A 22,509-nucleotide genomic window follows, 5' to 3' on the forward strand; every position below is an offset into this window, starting at 1 on the left:
ATTATATTTCATTTTTAAAAAATGAATATATTTAGTCTCCCTGCTTTATGAATAAAGCAAACTTTTGTCCTGCTCACAAATAAGTTGTGTTTTCCCTGTCACATAGCAAAACTAGCTGCCCCCTGCCCATCAAGGACTTGCCTGGGCTTCCCTGAGCTTTTGCTTGGAATCATCTTTTGGAGGGTCCTGAAATGTTCTAGAATGCGGGATTGCTTGAACGAGCCTGAATTTCTTAAAAACATGCAGAGAGAACAATCTACAACTTTGCTGTCAATGTGGCAAACTGTTTTATAGCACGCCCAGGGATTTGAGATGATGTATAAAACATGACAGTACCTCACCCATTTCCCTCTCAACCACTTCAGTGCATACCAGCCTGGTTCCTAGTTTCTTTGCCTAAGAGATCTCTATGCTGCCAGAGCCCACTGTGCCCATGCACGGGGCAGACTAGAAGAACCAGAAATTTAATGTGCTCCAGGAGTGCCCTTCAACCAAAGACAGACACAGGACAGTTTAGAAATACCCCACACCTCTTGGCCAGCGGGTGGGATATCCTGAGAGATTGGCTTTCTTTCTCCCCAGTGGGCTTAAGCGCTGGGTGCCCACAGTGGTAACTGGTTTGATCACGCACTTATTATGGGCTGCCTTCCCTTCCCCATCATTTCCCACTCCCCTTCGGGTACTTCCTGGAATCTTCTTCTACTCTCTTCCTGAAACCTCTTGCACTCACATCCTTGTCTCAGGGCCTGCTTCTGGGGGAACCTGAACTAAGACAGCTGATAATCACATCAGCCATCTACCAGGACTTGATTATGTCCCGGGCACTCCCAGAAGCTTTACATCCATAAACTCATCCAGTCTCCAAACACCCTGCAAGGTAACACTTTGTTCCACAGGTGAGGTCATCAAGGCTTAGAAAGGGGAAAGCTTTGCCCAGAGGCCCAAAGCAAGTGAGTTGGAGTCAAGACTGGCTTTTTCCACCATACCTGAGGCAATGCTCTTAGAACCTGAACTGAGCAGTTTGTGCTGCTTCTGTTCCCAAGGTCTCCATAAAGCCCAGCTTTGCCAGCTACCGTCTCTCCAACTCTGTAGCCCAGGGCCTGGCACAGTAAATGTGGGTCGCCCATTCTGGTGAAATAACCACTTTTACATGTGCCACCTAATATGATCATGGAACAGCCCTTAGGAGGTGGCTATTATTACTATCTCTATTGTATAGATGAGGACCCAGTGAGGAAAAGGGACCTCCCAAGACCACATGGCTAATGCTGGACCAAACCTGAGCTCTTAACCAGCCCACCATAAGGACGGCTGCTGGTGGTGGGTAAATGAAGGAAAGTAAAGGGGAGGGTGGAAGTGAAGCCAGGATTTGACCTGCCACCGGCTGGGAGACAACGCATCACGCCATCTTGGAATATGTCACTGCCACACAAGGGGTAAATAGATCTATTCCTGTGAATTATATGCCGGCCTGTAGCTCCATCCATCTGCTCCTTAACACAATAAAAAATATATCAGAGGAGTCTTCCGATTTCCAGTCCCCAGGGGCCCAACTGCATAACTCGGAAATGACTCTTTATTAAGTCTGATCAAAGGCTCATTGTTCAGTAATTGGAAATCACAGCCTCTTCCTCTGGGCTTAGGGCTCATAAACAAGTTAGATGAGCCTTGTATTTGGATAGGACCAAAAAACCTAAGCGAATCCATTTCCTCCTGATTTATACCCGTTTCAATGGGGAAAGCAGTAGGAGGCCAAGTTTCCACCCTGTGAGACCCACTGGCTTGCCTGTCTGCAGCAGACAAGAAGTGAAGGAAGGAGCATATGTCACCCAAGTGAGCCTCTGAACTGAGACAGGAGAAGAGCCTAAGAGATGGAACATCAGGCCAGGTCCCGCTGAGTGGCGTGGGAATCCCTTGTTCTCTCCTCGAGGTTCCTACCATAATGGCTTATGGGAAAGAGGAGTGCAGCGGGTACCTAGCCTAGGTGACTACAGGTGGGGCTGACCATCCAAAGACTCCTTAGGCCAAAAGAGGGTGGGTAAGAAGGGGATTCAGCCAGAGTAACAGGTGACTCCTTCATGAACCTTTCAATAAATATTTATTGAGGACCTACTAAGTGCCAGCACTTTGCTAAGCATGGATTACAGACAGTGAACAAAAATACATTGCCTGCACTAGGGAGATTCCAGGCCACTGAAAGAAGAGGGTTCCATCTTGGTGGGAAAGGAAGGTACAGAGTCTAGAATGGGGACACCGGGGCAGGAGTCAAGCAGACCCTTGCCCACAGAGCTGGGAACAAAAGTGTCAAAATCCTCTAGAAGCTCTAGAAATGTGCTGCACATCTGGTAAGGCAACTTGCAGATCCAGCTGTGGCCTCCATGCCCCAGTGGCAAGTCTTTCTCTTTGTCCTCAGACTCTCGTGTACTGGACATTGGCACCCACGAGCAGGAAGTCCTAAGAGAGACAAGGCAGGACAGAATGGTGAAAACATCCTTTACTCCAAAAGGAGGCATCTCAAATTTAAAGGGAAGCCCATGTCTTGGGAGACACAAGATCTGCTAGAAACCAGGTCAGTGCATAAATCGTGAGTGGGCCTCCGTTCCCAAGGTCTCCATAAAGCACAGCTTTGCCAGCTACCTTCTCCAAGTAGCAATTTATCTGTCACTTCCCAAGCTACTGCTTCCTCACAGGCCTCATAAATGTCCTTTGTGTCACCTAAATTTTATCTCCTTGGCGAATAATGTAAAATTGCAAGCCACTGGGGTTTAGTCTCCTACCTCCTGTTAAGTTCCATCTCCTAAAGGGGCTGGAATTCTGAACTCAAGGCAAAGTCCAATTATCTCCCACAGTGATCCATTCCCTGCCTTTGGTGGTGAGATAAATGGACAGCGTCGACCTCAAAATTCTAATGAATATGACAATATAGGATAATATATATTAAATCATCTAAGTACCTCCTATGTGCAAGCATGGTGTTAGAAGCTTCCATACTTAGCCTTACCCTTCCCAAGAGTCCAGTGAGGTTTGGGCTACATCCCATTTTACAGAAGAGAAAACAGAAGCCAACCGAATGAACTGGCTTTGCATTCCCAGCTGCCCGAGTGCACTCATAACCCCTCGACAGGAATTGGGTGTTGAGTATCCCTGGGCTCAATAGGGCTTTGGACATTTGTTATGAAATATAACAGTTGGTCAATATGTCATTGTTCCTAACCTTTTCTCTGCCCTTTATTCTCTTTTCTAGTTATTTACTGGATGTTGGACACAAACCACACACAAGGCGTCATCTCCTTTACTTATCACCAGCCCTCCTGCCTGCTCATCCCACCTTAGAGATTCTCTTCTAGAAAGATAACCTGAGCCTTGGGACACAGATGGTCCACAGAACACTGACCACACTGGTTAAAATGGTGAAAAATCAGACACATTCCTTGATATTACAATAGGTGAGTACATTATGGTCTGTCACACAGCTACATAACACTGGGGGAGAGGGGACTAGGTCACAGCAAAGGCACAAGCCTAAGGGATGGTGGAAAATTTAAAAAGAAAGAGAGAAAACAAATTTGAGCAGAAGAGATACAGTTATGCAAAGCAAACATATATTTTAAATGCCTGAGCAAAAAAAGAAAAAGACTGGAAGGGAGCGCACCAAAAGTCAAAGTGTAGTTGTGCTGGGGCAATGGGTTTATGAGTAATTTCCCAAAGCCTCTGTAATTAGATACATTACTTGTTTAAAGTGGAAGGTGACACATCACACAAGCTCTTTCCCTTTTAAAAAATAATTTTTAAAAATGTGCAAAGGGTTTTCAGAACCTGACTCCTGGCAGGTCCATGACCGCCAGTATTTTCAAAATGAGTTGGTTCGGAGGTTCCTGCAGGTCACCCATGGTGGTGAGTGGGAAGCGGCGGAGGCGAAGAGCTGTATCAGGTAGCTCCTGCCCCAAGGGAAGTGCCACTTGCTAAGGGCACATGGACGGCTTCGTGGTGTTTAGCAGTACCTCGGGCACCCCAGCCCCAGTCCAGAACTTCCCAGTGGTGGTGCTGCGCTGGGTCTTACCCACTGACTCATGACCTGACAAGCCAACTCTCCACCCAGATCCCCAGAGCCTCCCCTGAACCCACTGACCTTGTGTATCTGAAGAACCAGGTCATAGAGCTGAGTGTCCTTTAGCAAAGGGAGGGGATAGCCTTCTGCCAGCTTCTCTGGAGGTTGAGGCACAGCGTTGAGAAAGAATTGTTAATAAATAACAGTTATGGACACTCTTTATAGAGTTTTTTCTTGCCGGACACCATCTATCCTCATTTAATTCTTGCTAAAGACTATCAGATGGGTATGAACTATATTATTCCCATTTTACAGATCATGAAACTGAGGCACAGAGTGGCCAAGGAACTTGTCCTAGGTCCCATAGCTAGAAAATGGCAGAACCGGGATTTGAACTCGGAGAGACTGACACCCAAGTCTGAGCTTTCAGCTGGAGGCTACATGGAGGAAGTGGCAGGTATGGGATGATGTACACGTGTGATAAAGAGCTGGTGGGCACCCGTTCTGCCCCCACCCCTGTCCTGCTCTCTGCTGCAGCCAAATGAAGCAGGACTTCAAGGAAGCAAGGGTTTTATTTTTTGACCAGGGAGATGGGCAATCAGCTAGACAATGTGAATTCAGAGGCAGGTTGCCTTGTGACCTCTACCTTAACCTGATCCTTTCACCTGCCATTCCGGGGAGGGAGGGGTACTTCCGTGAACCCCACCGTCTCCCGCCCAGGAGGTTTCCTGTTCTCCAAAGAGGAGTCCCAGGCCCCATCCTCATTAGAGCCCTGGAGGGAGGTGAGGCTGGCTTCAATGCCCCCAGCTCACACCCCAGGCCACTGAAGCACAGAGAGAGGTGACCTGCCCAAGGTCGCGCAGCTTGCAGGACAGCAGCCCTGTTTCCCAACCCCAAGTCAACTCTCTTTCCCCCAAAGAGCAGTGTTCGCTCCTGACTCGGAAAACTGCTCAGCGATGCTTACCATTGACTCTGGGGTAGAGGGTGTTGACCGTGTAGTAGTTGATAAGCGCCTCCAACAGCGCCACCTGGTGGAGGACAGAAGGGTCCACAGTGACCAAGCGCGCCATCTTGTCCTCCCATAAACCACGCCCAGACCCCTCTGCATATCACACAGATGCTTGGAAGGAAGGGGATGTGTATGTGCTGACGTGGCAAATGGCTTGAAGAAAGCAATCTGCAGGTCAACACCCACATCCTGCTACTGTTGTTATGATAAAACCATTTTGCGATGCACATTTACATGAATGCAAATGCAGAGGGAGCGTTTTAGAAGGCTACATGTCCAATTGTCTATCCTCTAGGAAGAACATCAAGGTTTAACCGAGCTTTGTCTTTAATATTTAATTTCTTACAGTGAGAAACAGGCATCAGGGCCAGGATTTGAGCCCAGATATCTCTAATTCTATAGTCCTTGCTTTTTACATTGCATATTCTGAAACTCTGATATGACTTTTTTGGTGAATCTTTTCATATGTAGTGTTTTATTCTGCAGAACATTTTTACACGCCATGTGCAGGTACAATATTAGCAAGTCATTATTCACTTAGCATTTCATTCTCTGAAAGGAGTCATCTTTCAGTGTCTCTCTTAAGTTTATGTAGGTGTTTCTGCTTCATAAGAACTTAACGGAAGGTCTGAGAAATGGAGGGCACAAGAGAGGGTGGGGAGAGGAGGGAAGCATCTGTGCGATGTGAAAGGGGAGACAACTACTGCAGATTAAAGTCTATCCAAATTAAACTCGATCCATCTTCTCCTCCACCTTTAAAGAACAGCTGCCATCACTCCACTTCCCCCAGGAAACTCTTCTTGATTGCTTCATCCTACACTGATCTTCCATTCTTTTTCCTCTTTCAGCATGGACTATTTCACTGATTTCTTCCTTGTGGAAATCACCTCTTAGGTTTGCCTGCCCAACATCTAATTCCTCTTGTTTTAATAATTTCCCTATTTTCTTCTGGAAACTCTCCTCTCCAATTATGGGAAATATGGTTTGGGTGTTCCTGACTGCAAATCCAGCTCCAGGTATATGGAGAGGATTCACGCTTGGTCAGTTGACCTTGTCCAGTTCTGGTCATAATGATTGACTCAAAAAATGGGCATATGACCAGATTAGTCCAATGATTTTTTGCAGGTTTTTAGAAAATGAAACTACAGGAAACGTTGGGTTTGCCGGGCAGTAGGAAGAGCCTTCCTGAGAAGGAAGCCAACACAGAAGAAAGCAGTCTAGAGAGATGGAGAGGGATTCTTGATGAACTAATTTGAGTACTGGATCCAACTATGCCTGAAACCTCTAGCTTTGGGTATTAAAAAATTACTGTTATTTTAATTATAATGACCATATACATTCCTCCTCTTTGCTTAAAAGCTAACTTGAGTTGGCTTTTTGTTCTTTGCAGTTGAAAGAATCTTGTCTTATATTAGGGTGTAACTGTTCCTTGGCCTTACGTCCTCAAAAACATCTACACTTTTCTAATCTAGGGTGCCATAACAGTTGCCTAGTAAAACTCTTAAATTAATTAATACTTAAACATTTTCTATATAAAAACAACAATAACTTACATTGAATACTCCAAGTTTGGACTCTTTCAGTTTCAACTGTAACCTATAATGAATCAGAGAAGATTCAGAGGTGAAGGTATTACCCCGTGGGAAACCTAACTCATCTGGGAGTCTCTAGGAAGGAGGAGGCGCTGGTTTGAGCAGGCACAGCCAAGGGTGGAGTGGGGATGGGGAGGAAAACAGAAGATGACCGAGTGACTAAAACCTGGCAGGCGGAAGGTGGGGTGGTGTAAAGATGCTCAATCCGGACCTGACATTTCAGGAAGTCAATAGCTGAGTTCTAAAATTCAGAGACCAAGGAAAAACAGTGCACTTGAAAGTAACGAGGGTCTGATGGAAAGGAAGTTTGTGGGGGACAGGACCAGGGGCAAAAAGATTGGCTAATGGTGGGGCCCCAACAATGGGGGGGCGATCTTGTCACATCCCCACACCCAGCTCCAGAGTCAGCCCCGGTGTCCAGCCAGAGCCGACATAAGCCTCCCACCCCCCAGCCCCCACCCCATGAAGCTCACTGACCTTCCCGGATGCAGGGACCCGGTGATCTTACTGGCGTTGAAGGTCAACATGGGGGACACATCAGTGGCCTGGAAATGGGGGGAGAAGGAAACGGGTCTAAATGATGGAGGGTGTCAGATAGGGGAAGGATAACTGTGAGGCCCAGCTGTCTTCCCTCAACCCACAACTCGACGCGTTAAAGCAGAACCCTCGCCCACTAGACTAGGGACTCCTAAAGGCTGATGACAGGAGTTCAATAAATGCTTGAACTTGGACGTGGACCTTTTACTTGAAATTGTGGCTCAATTGGCAGTTCAGCTTTGGGACAGAGTACTCAGACAAGGTGTGGCTATTTCAAGATCATGATGCAGCAACAGTATGGGTAGTTTATATATTTTCAAAATATATTAATAACAGCATTGATTTTTATAACAATAAAAATAATATCATATATAGTCATGGCCTCTAGGAGCAATCACCCTTCCAGAGATTTGACTTGTGGGTTTCAAACCAGGAAGAGGACAGCAAATGTCTCCATGCACTGAGCAGAACCCCTTCCTTATTAGTCGGAGTCCATCAGGGAAGCAGGAACCACTCTCGCTGTTTAATACAGAGGGAATTGAATACAGTGTATTGGTTATCCAAATGATGGAAGAGCTGAGGAGCCACAGAAGGGTTGGTGAGGTGACTCAGAAATGCGCTACAGCTGGTAGTTACTCCCAGCCCAGGTCTGGAGGGAGAGGGAGAGTTGGAGTTATAGGACCCAGCAGTGGGGTTATTCCTTAAGAGCTAGAACCACAGAGGAGACACTGCCACTGCCAGAGGCTTTGCCCAAGGCAGAGAGAGGGGAAAACACTCTGGCTTCTTTCTTCCTCCACCTTCCATCCTTCTGATAGTGCTTCCACTAACCTACCTAGAAGGCAAACTGTAAGGGAAATACAGTCTGCAGGGGTCAAAAAGAGCTACGGGGCAGAGCGAACAGGCTGAAACCCTTACCCCTTTCTCCCCACAACAGCCCAGCCTCACTTGGTAGGAGATACAAACATTAAATAAATATACTTGCAAACAGTTACATAAGTACCTTTAAGTAAATGCTAGGAAGAAAAATAATAGGGTGTTAGAAGCAAAAAATGACAAGGGGCCTAATGTAGTTGGTGGGTAAAGGCAATCAAGAAAGGCCTCTCTGAGGATATGACATTTACATTGAGACTTGAAGGAACTGGCCAGGTGACGAGTGGTGGGGAAATCTTGTAGGAAAGGGAAACAGCAGTCAAAGTCTCTGAACCTTACCACACCAAGCCGGAAGACCAACTCCTTGAGCGAATCGGGCTGGAGCACAAAGGCCTCAATCTCCATTTTGAGGGTCAAAGACAAATTCCCAGGGTTGAAGGTCAAGAATGGGGTGGGGACCACTGTTCCGTGAAGTTCCAAGTTCATGTTGGGGTACTTCCTGACTATCTGGGGGCAGAATTAGGAGAGTCAGAATTAGGAAATGCACAGACCTGCCGGGAGAAACTTGAAGGAGTCAATTCAGGGTGAGAACACTTTTTGGCTGATTTTATTTCCCACAAAATGTTCTGTGCCCTGCCTTTTTCTCTCAACAGTGTCCTTGTACGTCTTTCTAGGTCAGACACGTAGATGTGCATCATCTCTTTCATGGTTGCACTGGATTCCTTCGTGCATGCGTACCACAACTGATCCAACACCATCAGGCATTAAGTTGCCTCCAAGGTTTTGCCATGACAGTGACTACCCCACTGTAAATCTTTGGCTGTTATTTCGGATGATATATTCCCAGGGTCAAAGGGCAGATACCCTTTGGAAGCTTCTGACATGTTTTGCCAAACTGCCTTCCAGAAATGGTGGGTCAATTTTATCACTCCTCCTTCCTCCCCGTGAAAGATGACTGAGTGAGAGCAAATGCTTTCTCCACACCCTCATAGCCCTTGAGTAACTGTGCATGCTGAGAACAGACACTGATGTTTTCGAAAAATGAAACGAGACCCCACCATCTGAAACGTCTTAACAATTTTCTGTATAAGCAGGGGTAGGAACAACACGTATTTGTGAAAAAGACTATTCCTTTGAGGGTTATGCAAACATGAAGCCCACATCCTGTTCCAGGAGAGAGAAGTTTGGAAACTTGAGGAGGTAAACTGTTTTACTAAGAAAGTGGGGGGGGGGGGGGGAGTTGCTTCTCTGCTGGATTTATTATTCCTGCCTTATTACATAGGCAGGAAGGGGAAAGGGCAGTTTCTCCCTTTTTCTGGGGCAAAAGGGATGTCAGAGCCAGGACATGGCTGAGGGTGCTCAAATCTCAGCAGCATGGCAGCAGGTGGGGCTGTGAGTAGGTCTGGGGAGAAAAGGGGCCAGTAAAGGCTCGTGAAAGGGTCTGGCCCAGCTACAGGACTTGAAGTTTACATTTTCCCCACCATTATATTTCCCCTCTGCTGTCACCCAGGTTTCTGTGAGGCATTTTAAACAACCCAAGAGCTTAACCCAGCAGACAACAGCTACAAAGTTATTAATTCACTGTGAAACTGCTGCAAAAGATGGAAACAACCAAAAGTGTGTCCGTGGGGGACCAGTTAAGAAGGGTGTGGCAGATCCGTCCAATGGCATACTGTATAGCTATGAAAAAAAAGTGAGGAAACTTTATCCACCTGGGAATGGTTACCCAGATATAGTAAGAGGAAAAAATCAAGTACAAAATGGTGTGTATAATTTACCTCCATTTGAGTAAAACTGGGGAAAATATCCATGATATTTGCTTATATTTACACAGACTAACACTAGAACGATACACATGATTTGGTAATATTGGTAACTTTGGGAGGGGACCAAAGTGGGAGTGAGATTTGTCCCTCTATAATCGTTTATGACTTTTGAATGTTGAACCAAGAGAATTTATTATCCATTCAAAAATTAATTTTTTCAGGGACCAAGAACAGTGCCTGGCCTCTAGCGGGCTCTTCATAATTATGTGTTGTTACTAACATGTGGGACACACTGGGGTTCCTCAGGATTCTCAGATCCCACCTGGGGTCCCAGGAGTGGGCTCAGGCCCGGGGGTTTGGGCTCCAGCCCTTTCGTTCTGGCTCACACTGCGAGGAGCACAGAGGGAAAGAAACCTCTCATGTCCATGGGATCATCCTGTACCTGCCAAGGGCTGAGGAAGCCTTACCCCGGGAATGAAGGTTCGGAAGAATTTGGTGGTCAGTCGGATGTGAAAGTTGGGTGGAATCTGCAACAACAGAGACACGAAGGAGTGTTTGGGTGCTCCTGCCAGAGCTGAAGGACAAAAGCAAGACAGGGAGGTGGAGAGGTGCTGAGGACTGAGGCTTTTCAACCACCCAGGGTTACTGTGTTAGTGATGGGGTGTCCGTTCTGCATTCACCCTGGGTGCATGGGTCCCTGGTTGCCTGGCGGCTCTCCTGGGGGTGTACATAACATGGGGACCCTGCTCAGAAGAGCCATGAGTGTGAGGTTTGTAGTCACACAACCGAGGTTTGGCCCTGGGCTTTGTCACTGTCCCTTCCCCTCTCTGAGCCTCAATTTCTCATCTGTAAAATGGGGAGACTGATAGCTCCCACCCAGTAGGGGATTAGGAGGGCTATGTGAGATGATATGTACAAAGCATCTGGCACAGCTTAGCACGTGGCAGGAACTCAATAAAAGGTAGCTCTTAACATCTCACCCATCATCATCTCACACATCTGCATCTCAGGGGTGGTGGGGGAATGAAAATGATAGAAGTGAAGAGTCACTCGCCCATCTCCCAGTCAGTCCCTGATTTATCACCAAGGTAAGCTCGGCATTCAACTTGGACCACATTGTGTTTCTTCCCTCCTGACATTGTCATTGAAGCCTCAGCTTTTACAAAGAGCTCTAAGAAAAAAACTTTTGAAACACAGAAATACTAAAGATCTGGTCCACTAACACAAAGCCCTATTTGACACTATTGTTTTAGAGCTAAATGATAGGTAGATTTCGTCTCTCCTTTTCACTATGAATCACTAAATCATGCACCCTTTTCACTTTGGCTACAAGGAAATTCCCGGACCGATTTGTGGTTTAAAAGAGAATCAATTTTGGGGCCCAGTGTCTTCATAACTGTGTCTTACTTTTCACTTGGTCTTTATGCATTTATTAGTATACCTATTATCCTGCTCCAGTCACTAAAATCTTTTCTAAAACTTCCACAAACAGGAGGTTGGAAAATATGTATTAGAGAATAACAGATCTAATTTGGGGGGGAAGTAAAACAATGAGAAGCAGGTCCTGAATTATTCTGCTGTTTCTAGAACAGAGATAGAACTCTTATCTTTGAGCTTCCTGGCAGCCAAAGTGAAAAGGGAGACGGTGCTAACATATTTTTCCTGGTCCTCATGTTTTTCTTAATGTACTATTTTCCTGATGTAAATGGGGCAGAAAGGAAAGATAGAAGGAAGGACAGGCTACATCATCGCCCATGCATTATTCCGACACTGTCCTCACCATGTCATCTGTGACAGAGAAGTTCAGGTACCCTGCCTCGTGATAAACCAGGCTGGCTGTGTTGAAGACATAATCTGAGACAGCGAAGTAGACCATTCGGCTGTGCTCCTCGGGAAGGTTCAGGACAGGAGCAAGGAGGGTAACCGGGGAGCGTAGGTTGAGGTTAAAAATTTCACCCTGGAGAGAAATGGAATCCGGGTAGATTTTTCAAAGTGTTTCCCAGAGTTGGACATCTGAGCTGAGGGGACACTGGCTAGAGACACTGCCTCAAACTCCATCTCCAGAGGTCTTTTCTTTTGGGTGGAAGTGTCGTGCCTTGGGAATCTCTTAATAAACAGTTCCCCAGAAGGTCTGATATATTAACTAACCCTCATGACCTGCTGGCCAGCCCAGGAGAAGACCTGGGAATACAGCCCACCAGTCCACACTGCCCTGCCCTTCATACCACCTGGCTAGGCCTGCTGGAGAGACGAGCACAGTCTGAAGCCAGGGGACAGGAGGCCCTGCAAATAAACTGGTCCTGGGTGGAGGTCACACTGGGGCTGTCCACCCCTGCTCCCAGGATGCTTACCTTAAACATCACATCCAGCATTTGGGCTGTTGCCTGAGGGGCTCCCGTTAAGCTGTAGTCAATGCCAGCAACGCTGTCAATCTTTGCTGTGACTGTGAAGGAGGGGAAGGAGAGAATTAGGAGCCAGGGCCAGTCTTTGGCTGATGGTGAAGGGATGAGAGCTCTGGCTGAAGCAGTTTCCCAGCTTTCTGCAGAGACCCCTGCAGCACTGCTTAGAACAGCAAAGGACCACAAAAATCCTCAATGTCTGTTCATTGGGGACTTACTAATTAAATGAAGACATGTCATATGATGGAATACTCTGCAGCTAATGAAACAGTGAGTTCGGCCACAAGCACTTAGGAGACTGTTTGGCAATATCTGCCCACGTTGAGCCTGCACATGCCCTGGGTATTAATTTGTGAAGCTGGTGGAATGCAATATACCAGAAATGGAACAGCTTTTATAAAGGGAATTTATAAGTTGTAAGTTTACAGTTCTAAGAAAGTGAAGATGTCCAAATTAAGGCACCACAAGAGGTCACCTTCACTCAAGAAAGACTGATGCCATCCGGAACATCTGTCAGTTGGGAAGGCACGGGGTCCTCGTTCCTGGTTCATTGCTTCCAGCATCTGATGCCAGTGTTTTCCTCTCTAAGTGTCTGTGGGCCTTTGCTCACAACTCTGGGACACAACTCTGGGTTCTGGCTTTCTTAGCATCTCCTGGGAAGGCACATGGTGATGTCTGCTGGGCGCTACCTGTGTCTAGGCATCTGCTCTCTCGTTGGCACTCCAAGCATCTCCAAACATCCATGTCTCTGAAGTAACTACTCTCCAAACATCTGCATCTGCTCTGCTCTGAGTGTTCTCCAAAACGTTTCCTCTTTTAAAGGACTCCAGATGGGTGGAGTCGCATCTCCATCTAATCAAAAGATCACACCCACAATTGGGTGTGCCACATCTCCATGGAGATAATCTAATCAGAAGTTTCCACCCTACAGTATTGAATCAGGAATTAAAAGAAGTGGCTGCTCCCACAAGATTAGATCAGGATTAAAACATGGCTTTTCTGGGGTACATAACAGAGTCAAACAGGCACGTTGTGTGAGCCTGCATTTTCAGTGCTGAGTATAAACAGGCGAGTCTCCTAGGACAGCAGTATTCATAGCTGCATTATTTATAATGCTCTAGTCCTGAAACTACCATAATGGCCTTCAAGAGTAGAAAGGATGAATGGATGGAGAGACATCTGTACACTGGAACACCTCACAACGAGGATAAGGGGTGAGCTACACCTATGCACAATATTATGGAAGGAACTCTTATTCTAGAGTGGCGCAATGAAAACTGTCTAGTTTTTCTGAGAAAAGACCCTAAATACTATCCAATTCCATATAGTAAAAAGTGCAAACCTAATTTTTGCTGGTAGAAGTCAGGATACTGTTTCCCGTCGGGGTGGGGGTAACTTAGGGCACTGAAGGGGCCCCAAGGGCCGGTTGTGCTCTCCCTCTCGATCAGGCAGCTGGTTCCGTGGGTGAGCTCAGTTGGTGAAAATTCTGTACGCTTATGATTTGAACATTTTCCTCTGGGCATACACTTTAATTTTAAAAGTTCTTAAGATGAAGTCAATTTATGTGTGCTGATAGAACAAGCTCCTGGGTGTACAAATTAAAAAAGGATGGAAAGCAGGGCCCCAAAGCAAGTGTGCACTCTGAGGCTCAGAGCAGCCTGAGTCACACGAGTGCGGAAACGACTCAGTCCCACCGATAAATGGACAAACGAAACATGGTCTGTCCATACAACGGAATATTATTCAGTCACAAAAAGGAATGACGTTCTCATACCTGAAATCAAATGGATGAGCCTTGAAGCATTATGGTGAATGAGAGAAGCCAGACACAAAAGGACAAAAAATATTGGGTGATTCCTCTAGAATAGGCAAATTCATAGAGCAGGAAAGTAGACTGTGGGTTCCCAGGGGAGAGGAAGGAAGGAGTTATTGCTTAATGGGTACAGAGTTTCTGTTTGGACTGGTGAAAATGTTCCGAGACAGACAGGGATGATGCTTATGCAACATTTTTGAGTTTACTCAGCGTCGCTGAATTTTAAACTTAAAAAATGGTTAAAATAGCAAACTTTGTGTTATGTCTATTTTACCACAATAACACAAAATTAAAAAAAAGCAGGGTGCAGAATATATATTATGTAGATGTAATAATATGTATTCATAATTACACATTTCCACATATATTCATAAACCAAAGGGCTCTATAAAATGTATCTCCGTATGCTTATGCATATTTCTATCCTTATCTGTACATGCAAAGAAAATATCTGAAAGGATATGTGCAAAACAGAGGTTATCTCTGGGAAGCAAAATTGGGAGAAAACGGAATTTTAACATTTCATTATCTAGAGCTCCCTGCTGCCTTAATGCTTTATAAAGTGCATCTGTGTTCCTATAATCACTAATAGAAATACAATGTCCCAGGGAGTTGGGGTGCCCTACCTGGCAGAGTTTGGAGATAAGGCTGTAGGTCAGAGGTCACGGATTTCTGGATCATTTCACAAACCTGGAAAAAAATGGGGAGGGGGAGCCTGAGTGCATGCCTCAGCTTTGCTCTGCCATGGTGCAAATCCCTGTGTTCAGATTATTTCACTTTTTTTGCTGGTTGATCATTGATTCTGCAGATTTATAAGTGCTCCTTTTACCACTTCTTCCCGTGAAGGCATTGCTTCAGTCACAGCCCTGCATATACAATAACTCAGAAATGGGATTCGGGGGTGAAATGAGTGTTTATGAGAACTGAGAGTTAACAGGAAACCTCCTTGTCTTAGCCAGAGATAACACAGTTCAGAGCTTTCACATCAAATTTTTTCTTTGAAAAATGAGAAGCTCTGATTGAGTCACTATCTCCCCACCCCAGGTGGGGGCACATGAGCCCTCGACACTCCCCGAAGTCACCTGCCTTGTGTCTGCAGGAATCTGAGTAATGATCTCCTTTTTGGCCCTTGTGGAAGGTAGGGCGGTGCAGGGCAGTGCACAGGGCCAGGCAGAGGGACAGTGGGCATCTCTGTTGGCCTTTGCCATTTAACCTTTGGCCGACCATCCAGCCACTCTCTGCCTAACTGGACACACTTGTGTCCCCAGCTTTGCCACACACCAGCTCGGTGACCTGAGGGAAACGGTTTGTCCTCTCTGGGCCTGGGGACCAAATACATCTGGACCAGTGCCCAGGGCTCCATTGAAGGCCAGTGGTCAGTGAGGACATCTGCCCAGCCCTGTGTTACTCGGCGGATGCCCCATGGAGTGGAGCTCCTTACCTTGCTATTTAACACTTTCTGGAACCTGGACTCGATCTGGTTCTGGAAGAGTTTCGTGAGCCACCTGGGAAGAGGACACAGTGGGCAGTTGGCTGCCTGCCACCCCACACCACGGAGGCCGGGAAAGCCAGGCCCCGTCCTGGTGCCCCGCAGTGTGCCCGAGTCCCTCTGCCCACTCCCCGACTCAGGGTACCTGGAGGCCCAGCCCCCTGCGCCCCCCTAGTCAAATCCAGTAGGTTCTGGGGTGGGGCTCAGAAATCACATTTTTATAATCAAGAAAACTGAGACTCTGACAGATGAAGTGACTTGCCCAAGGGCCTGGATAATTTTTTACAAGCCCTCCTTTGGCCAAAAGATCTCTATGTTTCTCCAATAGCCAAATCTCATTTGCCTAATGAGGGTCCCTTGAAGCGTGCATGCGTGCGTGTGTGTGTGTAAATAGCACACCAAGACCCCTGGCTTGAATCCATACCGGATAATATCAGCAGGGTCCCCCAAAGCCTGACTCAATGGGCACCTGAGATGCCAGTGCTCACGCTGGGCCCTTCTCCCTGCCTGACGCCAGGCCGTGGGCTGGCTGGGCGGGTGCTGCAAGCAGAGGTCAAGCTGGCCAGGTCCTGATGTGACCTACCCCAGGTCTCCCGACACGTCCAAGTCCACATTGTGGATGTGGCTGCTGCAGTTGGACATGGTGGCCGTGGGCCTCCCCGAAGGCTCGCTGCCCAGCAGGAGGTTGACCGAGATGACGCCTTTGACGCGCAGGTCGATGCTGCCTTTTAGTCTCCTGGAAGAGACGAGAGAAGCGGCGGCTGATTCCCAGACCAGAGTCTGTCCCCATGTCTGCGTGTGGGCGTGGGGGGAGGAGAGGGCTGCAGAGTCCCCCACATTCATAGCCAGTAACATAAAGATTTAAGACTAACAACGGAGGCAGCTCCAGAAGCAAACCTGGGTCTAATTGTTTAAGGTCAGAGAGTGGCAAAGACCTTTCTAGGCAGGATCCAAATCTCAGAAGCTGAAAAGGAAATGGTTGCTAAAAATACCAGCATAGAAAATTAAAACTCCAGTGAACAGAAAAAACACCATAAGCAGAATAAAAGAAAAATGCATCAAAAGCCAGCCAAAGAGCTAATTTTCCTAGTATCCAAAGAATAAACTGACACAAATTAATAAGAGCAAAATAACCTAAAAGAGAAAAAAGGGGGATCAAAGATATCAACAGGAGGTTCAATAGAAAATTAGCAGATGAAAAACTATTCAAAATAAATAACAATGATGTCAGTTTTCATTTTCGAACTTTGAAGTTTGGTAATACCCAGTGCTGGTGAAGGTGCAGGCGAATGGAAGCCCCAGACACAGCTGTTGGGAGAGCACACTGACACAGGATTTCTGGAACACAAATTGATGTTTAATACACATGCTCTTTGACCCAATAATTTCACTTCCACTTCTAATCCTTTACCCGGTGGCTCTCCCTTCCAAGGTACAAGTGTGTGTTTTTGGGGGGTAGGTGGGGAGGGCTCACTGAAAACTCATGGTATAGCCAAAAACAAAACAAAAACAACAGGAAGTCACCTAAATGTCCATTAGCAGGGACGTGTTAGATAAACCAAGGAACACACATGCTTTGCAGCCTTTAAGGAGAAAAAGGTCAGTTTTCATGTGCTAATATGAAGCGCTCCTTTAGATAGATAATTCAGTGAAAAAAGATGAAGAGCGTGGTTAGATCTCTTTAATGGAAATAACAAGCATGTGCGCGCACACACACGCACGCACGCACACACACACACACTGAGCTCTTCCTAAAGTGGGGCTGTCCCCTAGACATACAGTATGGGCTGCATATATAATTAAATTTTTCTAGTATTGCCACACTAGGAAAAAAGTAAAAAGAAACAGGGGAAATTAATTCTAATAACATATATTATCATTTCAACATGTAATCGATGTATAAATTGATGAGATTTCTTACATCTGTTTTTCCTACTAAGGCTTCAGATCTGGCGTGTGCCTCACAGCTTCAGCAGATCTCAGTTTGTTCGCATCTCTCTTTACGTGCTTGTATATTGGACCAGGTCTAACGTGTAAATGTGACCAGGGCGCCCAGCAGAGGCCGGTCAGCCGGCCCGCCGGCCCTGCCAAGGACTTCTGAGATCAGAGACTGGGTCAAAGTGCTAGAGGGTTGGTGGTCCCGGAGGCAGCTCCCTTAACCAATGGCAAGGGTGAAGTTGGGGTAACATGGCTCGGTTGGCATCATTTAGGGTGTGTCCTCCAGTCCCCCTGAGCTCCAGTTGCCCACCGAGCTGATTTCCTTCCCTGCCTTGCTTCCCCTCGCCTCCATCCATGTTTCCTGAATGCCCGCCCCCGGGAAAGCCCTTGCAGGTGAACCCTCGACTTGGGGTCTGCCTCAGGGGGACACGCTATTCCCTCATTTAGATCACTTGGGATCCCATCAGGGGAGCAGCCGTGTCCCCTTTGGGAGACTCAGAAAGGAGAAGTGACTCGGCCAGGAGTCAGGACACAGACCCCGTTCTGTCCGTCGTGCAGCCTTTCTAATGCACTAGGGGTACACCGAGCCAAAGGGGGGGCAGGGGAGGGGATGCGGAGGTCACGGCCCAAGGCAGAGCCAACTTACAGGAACGACTTGCGCACCTTCCACCGGCCCTGGACCCCGATGAGGTAGTCGGAGATGGAGAGGCTCAGGCCCTGGCCGGGGAGGGGTCTCAGAGCAGCGCCCTGCAGCTCACACGTGTGGATTTCCAGGCTGCGGAGACACAGCGGAGACACAGCGGAGACAGCCCTGAGCGGCGCCCGGCCCCCCCCCCCCCATCACCGCGGGTTTCGCTTCCGCCTTTGCTCCCACCCCCGGGGGGCCCAGACCAGCAGGACCTGCCGGGCGGCAGCTTCGATCCTGCCCGGCTCTTCACAGTGCGTCCTTTAAGCCTCCACTAGCCTTGGGGACCCAGCACTTTTCTTCTTCCCTTTTTGCAGAGGTGGGGAAAACAACCTCTGGGAAGTCAGGATTAGGCCCCACAAATCTCCAGTCCCTGGGATTCTGGGATCTGAGTAGTAGGGCCCAAAGATATATAGCCCTTTGGGTTCTGTGGCTCTTTCCCCTCATCATTCCCTCCAGCTTAGGGGAGTCAAATTCATGAAGACCAAGGGCCTTGAGAGAAGACACATCAAGGGCTGGCAAGGGGGCAGTCAGCGGAGAAAAGAATGACAAAGTTCCCTCTCTTTGCCTGGCATATAGTAAGTGCTCAATAAATGGTTGCTGATGGACTGCATGAAAGAAGGAAGGAAGAAAGGAAGGAATCAGTGGCAGTAAATGAGGAGGGATAAGATAACCTGGGGGCCTGATTGTCGTCCCTCCATTGCTTAGCCCTTAAAAAACATTTTTTAAAAATCACCAGCTGCCCAAGGGTCTAATGAACCTTTGAAGACACCGTTCAAATGCCACCTCTTCTGGGAAGCCTTCCCTGATTCCCTCAAGTGGTAAACCTTAACTCTAATAGTTGGGCTCCTATAGTTGAAGTTCAAGATCTAGCTTCCCTTCCAGACCATACCCAGTGGACAGACTGCAGCCTGGGCCATCACTCTGAAGGAGGTATTGGTATCATCCTTGTTTTACGGATAAGGAAACTGGGGCTCAGGTCACAATAGTTGCATGAATGAATAGAGGAGCCAAATTCCCTCTCAGATTTTCCCCCTTGAACTCACCAGGACAGGAACTATCCCACTGTCTGCCCCCAGAGAGGTCCCCCAACCCAGTCCTGGACTCTCCCTCCCTCTCCAGCCGCCACGGGGCCCCAGCTGGAGGGAGGACCCCACCTGTGGAACTCATAGCGCCCGCGGCCGATAAGCTTGATGTTGAAGTCCCCGGTGAAGGTGGGCATGCTGATCCGGCGCAGCTCCCTCTGCAAAGCCAGCAGCCCCACCCCGGCCGCTGCGACAAGAAAGAAGCGCAAGTCAGCCAGGTCTGTCTGCCTCCCTCCCCTGCTCTAAACTCTTTGATGGCTCCCACCTACCCCAGGAAGAAAGAACAACTTCCTTATTAGCATTCATTGCAGTTACAGGCTATTGAGCCCCTCCTGTGTGCCATCTAGGGTGAGAAACACGCAGGGGCATCACCACATACCACACCCAAGCCAGCGTGGTGTTAGGTTCACACCCATTTTATGGATGAGGATATGGGAAGACCTTTGCCGGCCACTCCCCAGGGAAGGGGTGCTGTGTGCTCGGGTGCAGGGGCCTCGCTGCTGCTCTCCATGACACATAGTCTGGGCAGAAGAAACTGTGATGATTTTAGGGCTGGGGCAGGGCCCAGCTGGCAGACCCTCTGCAGGTCTCTAACCCTCACTTTCTCTCTCCGTGGAATGACACCATAGTAATACTGCCCTCACTGGGGCGGCATGAGGATTAAGGGAGCCAAAAAGGGCCGGTGACTGGCGCCCGGCAGACACTCAGTAAACGCCTGGAACAGCAAAGCGGAATTTCTATGGTCAAAAAATGAAAAGGACCATTATGTCCCACTTTCGAGGAGTGTAAATAAACACGGCACATTGACACAGTGGGAAGGAACAAGAGACAAGCCCTCCTGACGTAGGGTTTCAGCACAAACAGCAGTTAAAAGGCCCTGCTATTGGTTCTGAGACATTGAGGGATCCAGTATTCTGGCCTCCAGGAGATCATGGGTACACATGTGATGAGAGCTCTCTGCCTATTTTGGCCCCCTGTTTTCACCTCTCTTAAATGTGTATTCCTTCCTCTACCCAAACAGAACTCCTCCAAGATTTTGCTCATGCTGGTCGCTCAGCCTGAAATGCCAGCCCTTGTTCCTGGCTAACTTCCACTTGTCTTTTCCACCTCAGCTCAGGGATGACCTCCTCCAGGAAGCCTTCCATGATTTCTCTCCCTCTGCCAGTCTGGGCTCCCAACAACCCTACCAGAGGGAATGTTATTGCCCCATTTAACAGGCAAGGCAAGCGAGGCTCCAGGGTGTGAGGAGCACATGCTGTCAGAGCCCACCCGTAGGCTGGAGTCCTTTCTGCTGGTGACAGCCAGCGCCCAGCTGCCAGTGACTTCCTCTCTCAGCCTGGAGGCTCTGGAACTGCGGAAAGTGTACGTGGCAGGACGGAGGAGCTGGGGAACTGACGCGCTCCTGCCCGAGCAGCACTCCACCAAGCACCGTGGGGAGTGGTGTGTAAGTACTCAGCACCCTTCCCCTCATTTGGGATAATTCTGAGACTTTTTGTTTCAGCATCTTTTTAAAATAGTCCCATTCAAACCAGTTTTTAAAAATTGAGGAATAAGATACATAAAGTACCTAAAGTACATTAGAAATCTTAAATGTATAGCTTTAATATATATTTTTTAACTTGTACACCTGCATGAACATAACCACTCTCCACACCCCATCCCCAGCACCTTCAGCTCCCATGTGCCCCTTCGGGGTCTCTAATCTACCTCCACAGGTAACCACAATTCCCGCTTCTGAATTTGATGTGTGTGATTAGACACTTTACTGAGACCTTTCCCAGTGGAACGGGGTGGGGGTGGGGGTAGGTGGTTTAATAGCACACCTCGGGGCTGCCTTTCCTTCCCCAGCCTGGGTCCCCACTCCCAGCAAAGCTTCCTGGAACCGCCTCCCAAGGGGAACCAGACTAAGACAAGCAGCGTGCCCAGGTGGGATCCGAGCCTGAGCCTCGGAAACCGGCCCCACCCTGAGGGCGAGCCTCCCCACCCCTCCCCGGCTGCCCCACTGTGTGCCGGGACCACGGGGAGCAGTGGGCCCGCCAGGGCCAGCCCCGCCCGCAGCTTCTTACCGTACTCCAGGCCCTTGTCGGTGATCCTGCCCACCAGCCCGGGGTTGGCGCCCTGGGTCCCCGGGGCGGACGCGAGCAGCACCCCCAGCAGCAGAGGCGCCAGGACCGCGGAAAAGCCGCTCATCCTGGAGTCCCCGCGGGTCCCGGCGGGACTGTGACAACCGCTGGCAGCGCCCCGCTGCCTTAAGTAGTGCAGCCCCGGGGGCCGGGAGCAGTTCCTGGGGGAGGCGGGGTCCCGGGAGCGGGAAGGGGAGGCCCGGGACACCATCGGCGCTTGTGACACAGCCGGGAATAGCCGTCACACCTGAGGCCTCGCTCCGAGTGATAAAATCTGCACCCATACCCCCCCATGGGAAAACTGACCCTTTCACAGCTGGCTGGCAGTAACATTTTCTGGAAGGTAACTTGGTAAATTCGTAAACACCTGTGTGCCCTTTGACCCAGCAGTTCTACTTCTGGAACTTTACCCGAATTACATAATTATGTCAGGGCACACATACATTACATCACAACACCCAGACGCCGTTTCCCGTGCTACCTAAAACAGGCTACAGGGACCTGGGATGCAACCCGGCGCATCTGACAGAAGGATGCTGGCTCAATCAAGAACCATACAGCCATTTAAAGTGAGGCTGCAAAAGTTAATGTATTTCTTCATAAGGAAAGATACTCCTGGGGGGTTAGTTTCAAATGATACCACATAGTGAGGCAATATTTTTAAAAATAGGTTTCCGTGTGTTCTAGTTTGCTAGCTGCTGGAATACAATATACCAGAAACGGAATGGCTTTTAAAAGGGGGAATTTAATGAGTTGCTAGTTTACAGTTCTAAGGCCGAGAAAATGTCTCAATTAAAACAAGTCTATAGAAATGTCCAATCAAAGGCATCCAGGGAGAGATACCTTGATTCAAGAAGGCCAATGAAGTTCAGGTTTTTTCTCTCAAGTGGAAAGGCACATGGCGAACACAGCATCATCTGCTAGCTTTCTCTCCTGGCTTCCTGTTTCATGAAGCTCCCCAAGAAGTGTTTTCCTTCTTCATCTTCAAAGGTCGCTGGCTCGTGGACTCTCTGTCTTGTGGTGCTGCAGCATTCTCTGCTCTCTCCGAATCTCCCATTCTCCAAAATGTTTCCTCTCTTACAGGACTCCAGTAAACCAATTAAGACCCACCCAAATGGGTGGAGACATGTCATCCCCTAATCCAGTTTAACAACC

At 48.2% G+C, this 22,509-nt stretch overlaps 1 protein-coding gene across 1 annotated transcript; it reads right to left on the reverse strand.

The window, feature by feature from the left end:
* Positions 1–2,086: 2,086 nt before the first annotated feature.
* Positions 2,087–21,454, reverse strand: LBP (lipopolysaccharide binding protein). The gene is made up of 15 exons (XM_077159673.1): positions 21,298–21,454; positions 19,304–19,418; positions 18,108–18,236; positions 16,107–16,259; positions 15,476–15,539; positions 14,661–14,724; positions 12,174–12,265; positions 11,603–11,779; positions 10,290–10,349; positions 8,396–8,563; positions 7,127–7,194; positions 6,611–6,653; positions 5,013–5,076; positions 4,130–4,206; positions 2,087–2,454 (listed from the first exon to the last, which is right to left on the reverse strand). The coding sequence occupies exons 1-15, from the start codon at positions 21,419–21,421 to the stop codon at positions 2,410–2,412; spliced, it is 1,443 nt and encodes a 480-aa protein (XP_077015788.1). The 5' UTR covers positions 21,422–21,454; the 3' UTR covers positions 2,087–2,409.
* Between the last annotated feature and the right edge of the window lie 1,055 nt (positions 21,455–22,509).

The sequence above is a fragment of the Tamandua tetradactyla genome, chromosome 1 (genome assembly GCF_023851605.1).
Source record: "Tamandua tetradactyla isolate mTamTet1 chromosome 1, mTamTet1.pri, whole genome shotgun sequence".
Taxonomy (NCBI): domain Eukaryota; kingdom Metazoa; phylum Chordata; class Mammalia; order Pilosa; family Myrmecophagidae; genus Tamandua; species Tamandua tetradactyla.

Excerpts from the sequence above, each read along its gene's own strand:
- LBP (XM_077159673.1), bottom strand. The coding sequence starts at position 21,421 with ATGAGCGGCTTTTCCGCGGTCCTGGCGCCTCTGCTGCTGGGGGTGCTG. Across the intron at positions 10,350-11,602 it reads TCTCTGTCACAGATGACATG|ATTCCACCCAACTTTCACAT; the intron begins GTGAGGACAGTG and ends CTGTTGTTGCAG. Across the intron at positions 2,455-4,129 it reads TGGTTCTTCAGATACACAAG|GACTTCCTGCTCGTGGGTGC; the intron begins GTCAGTGGGTTC and ends TGTCTCTCTTAG.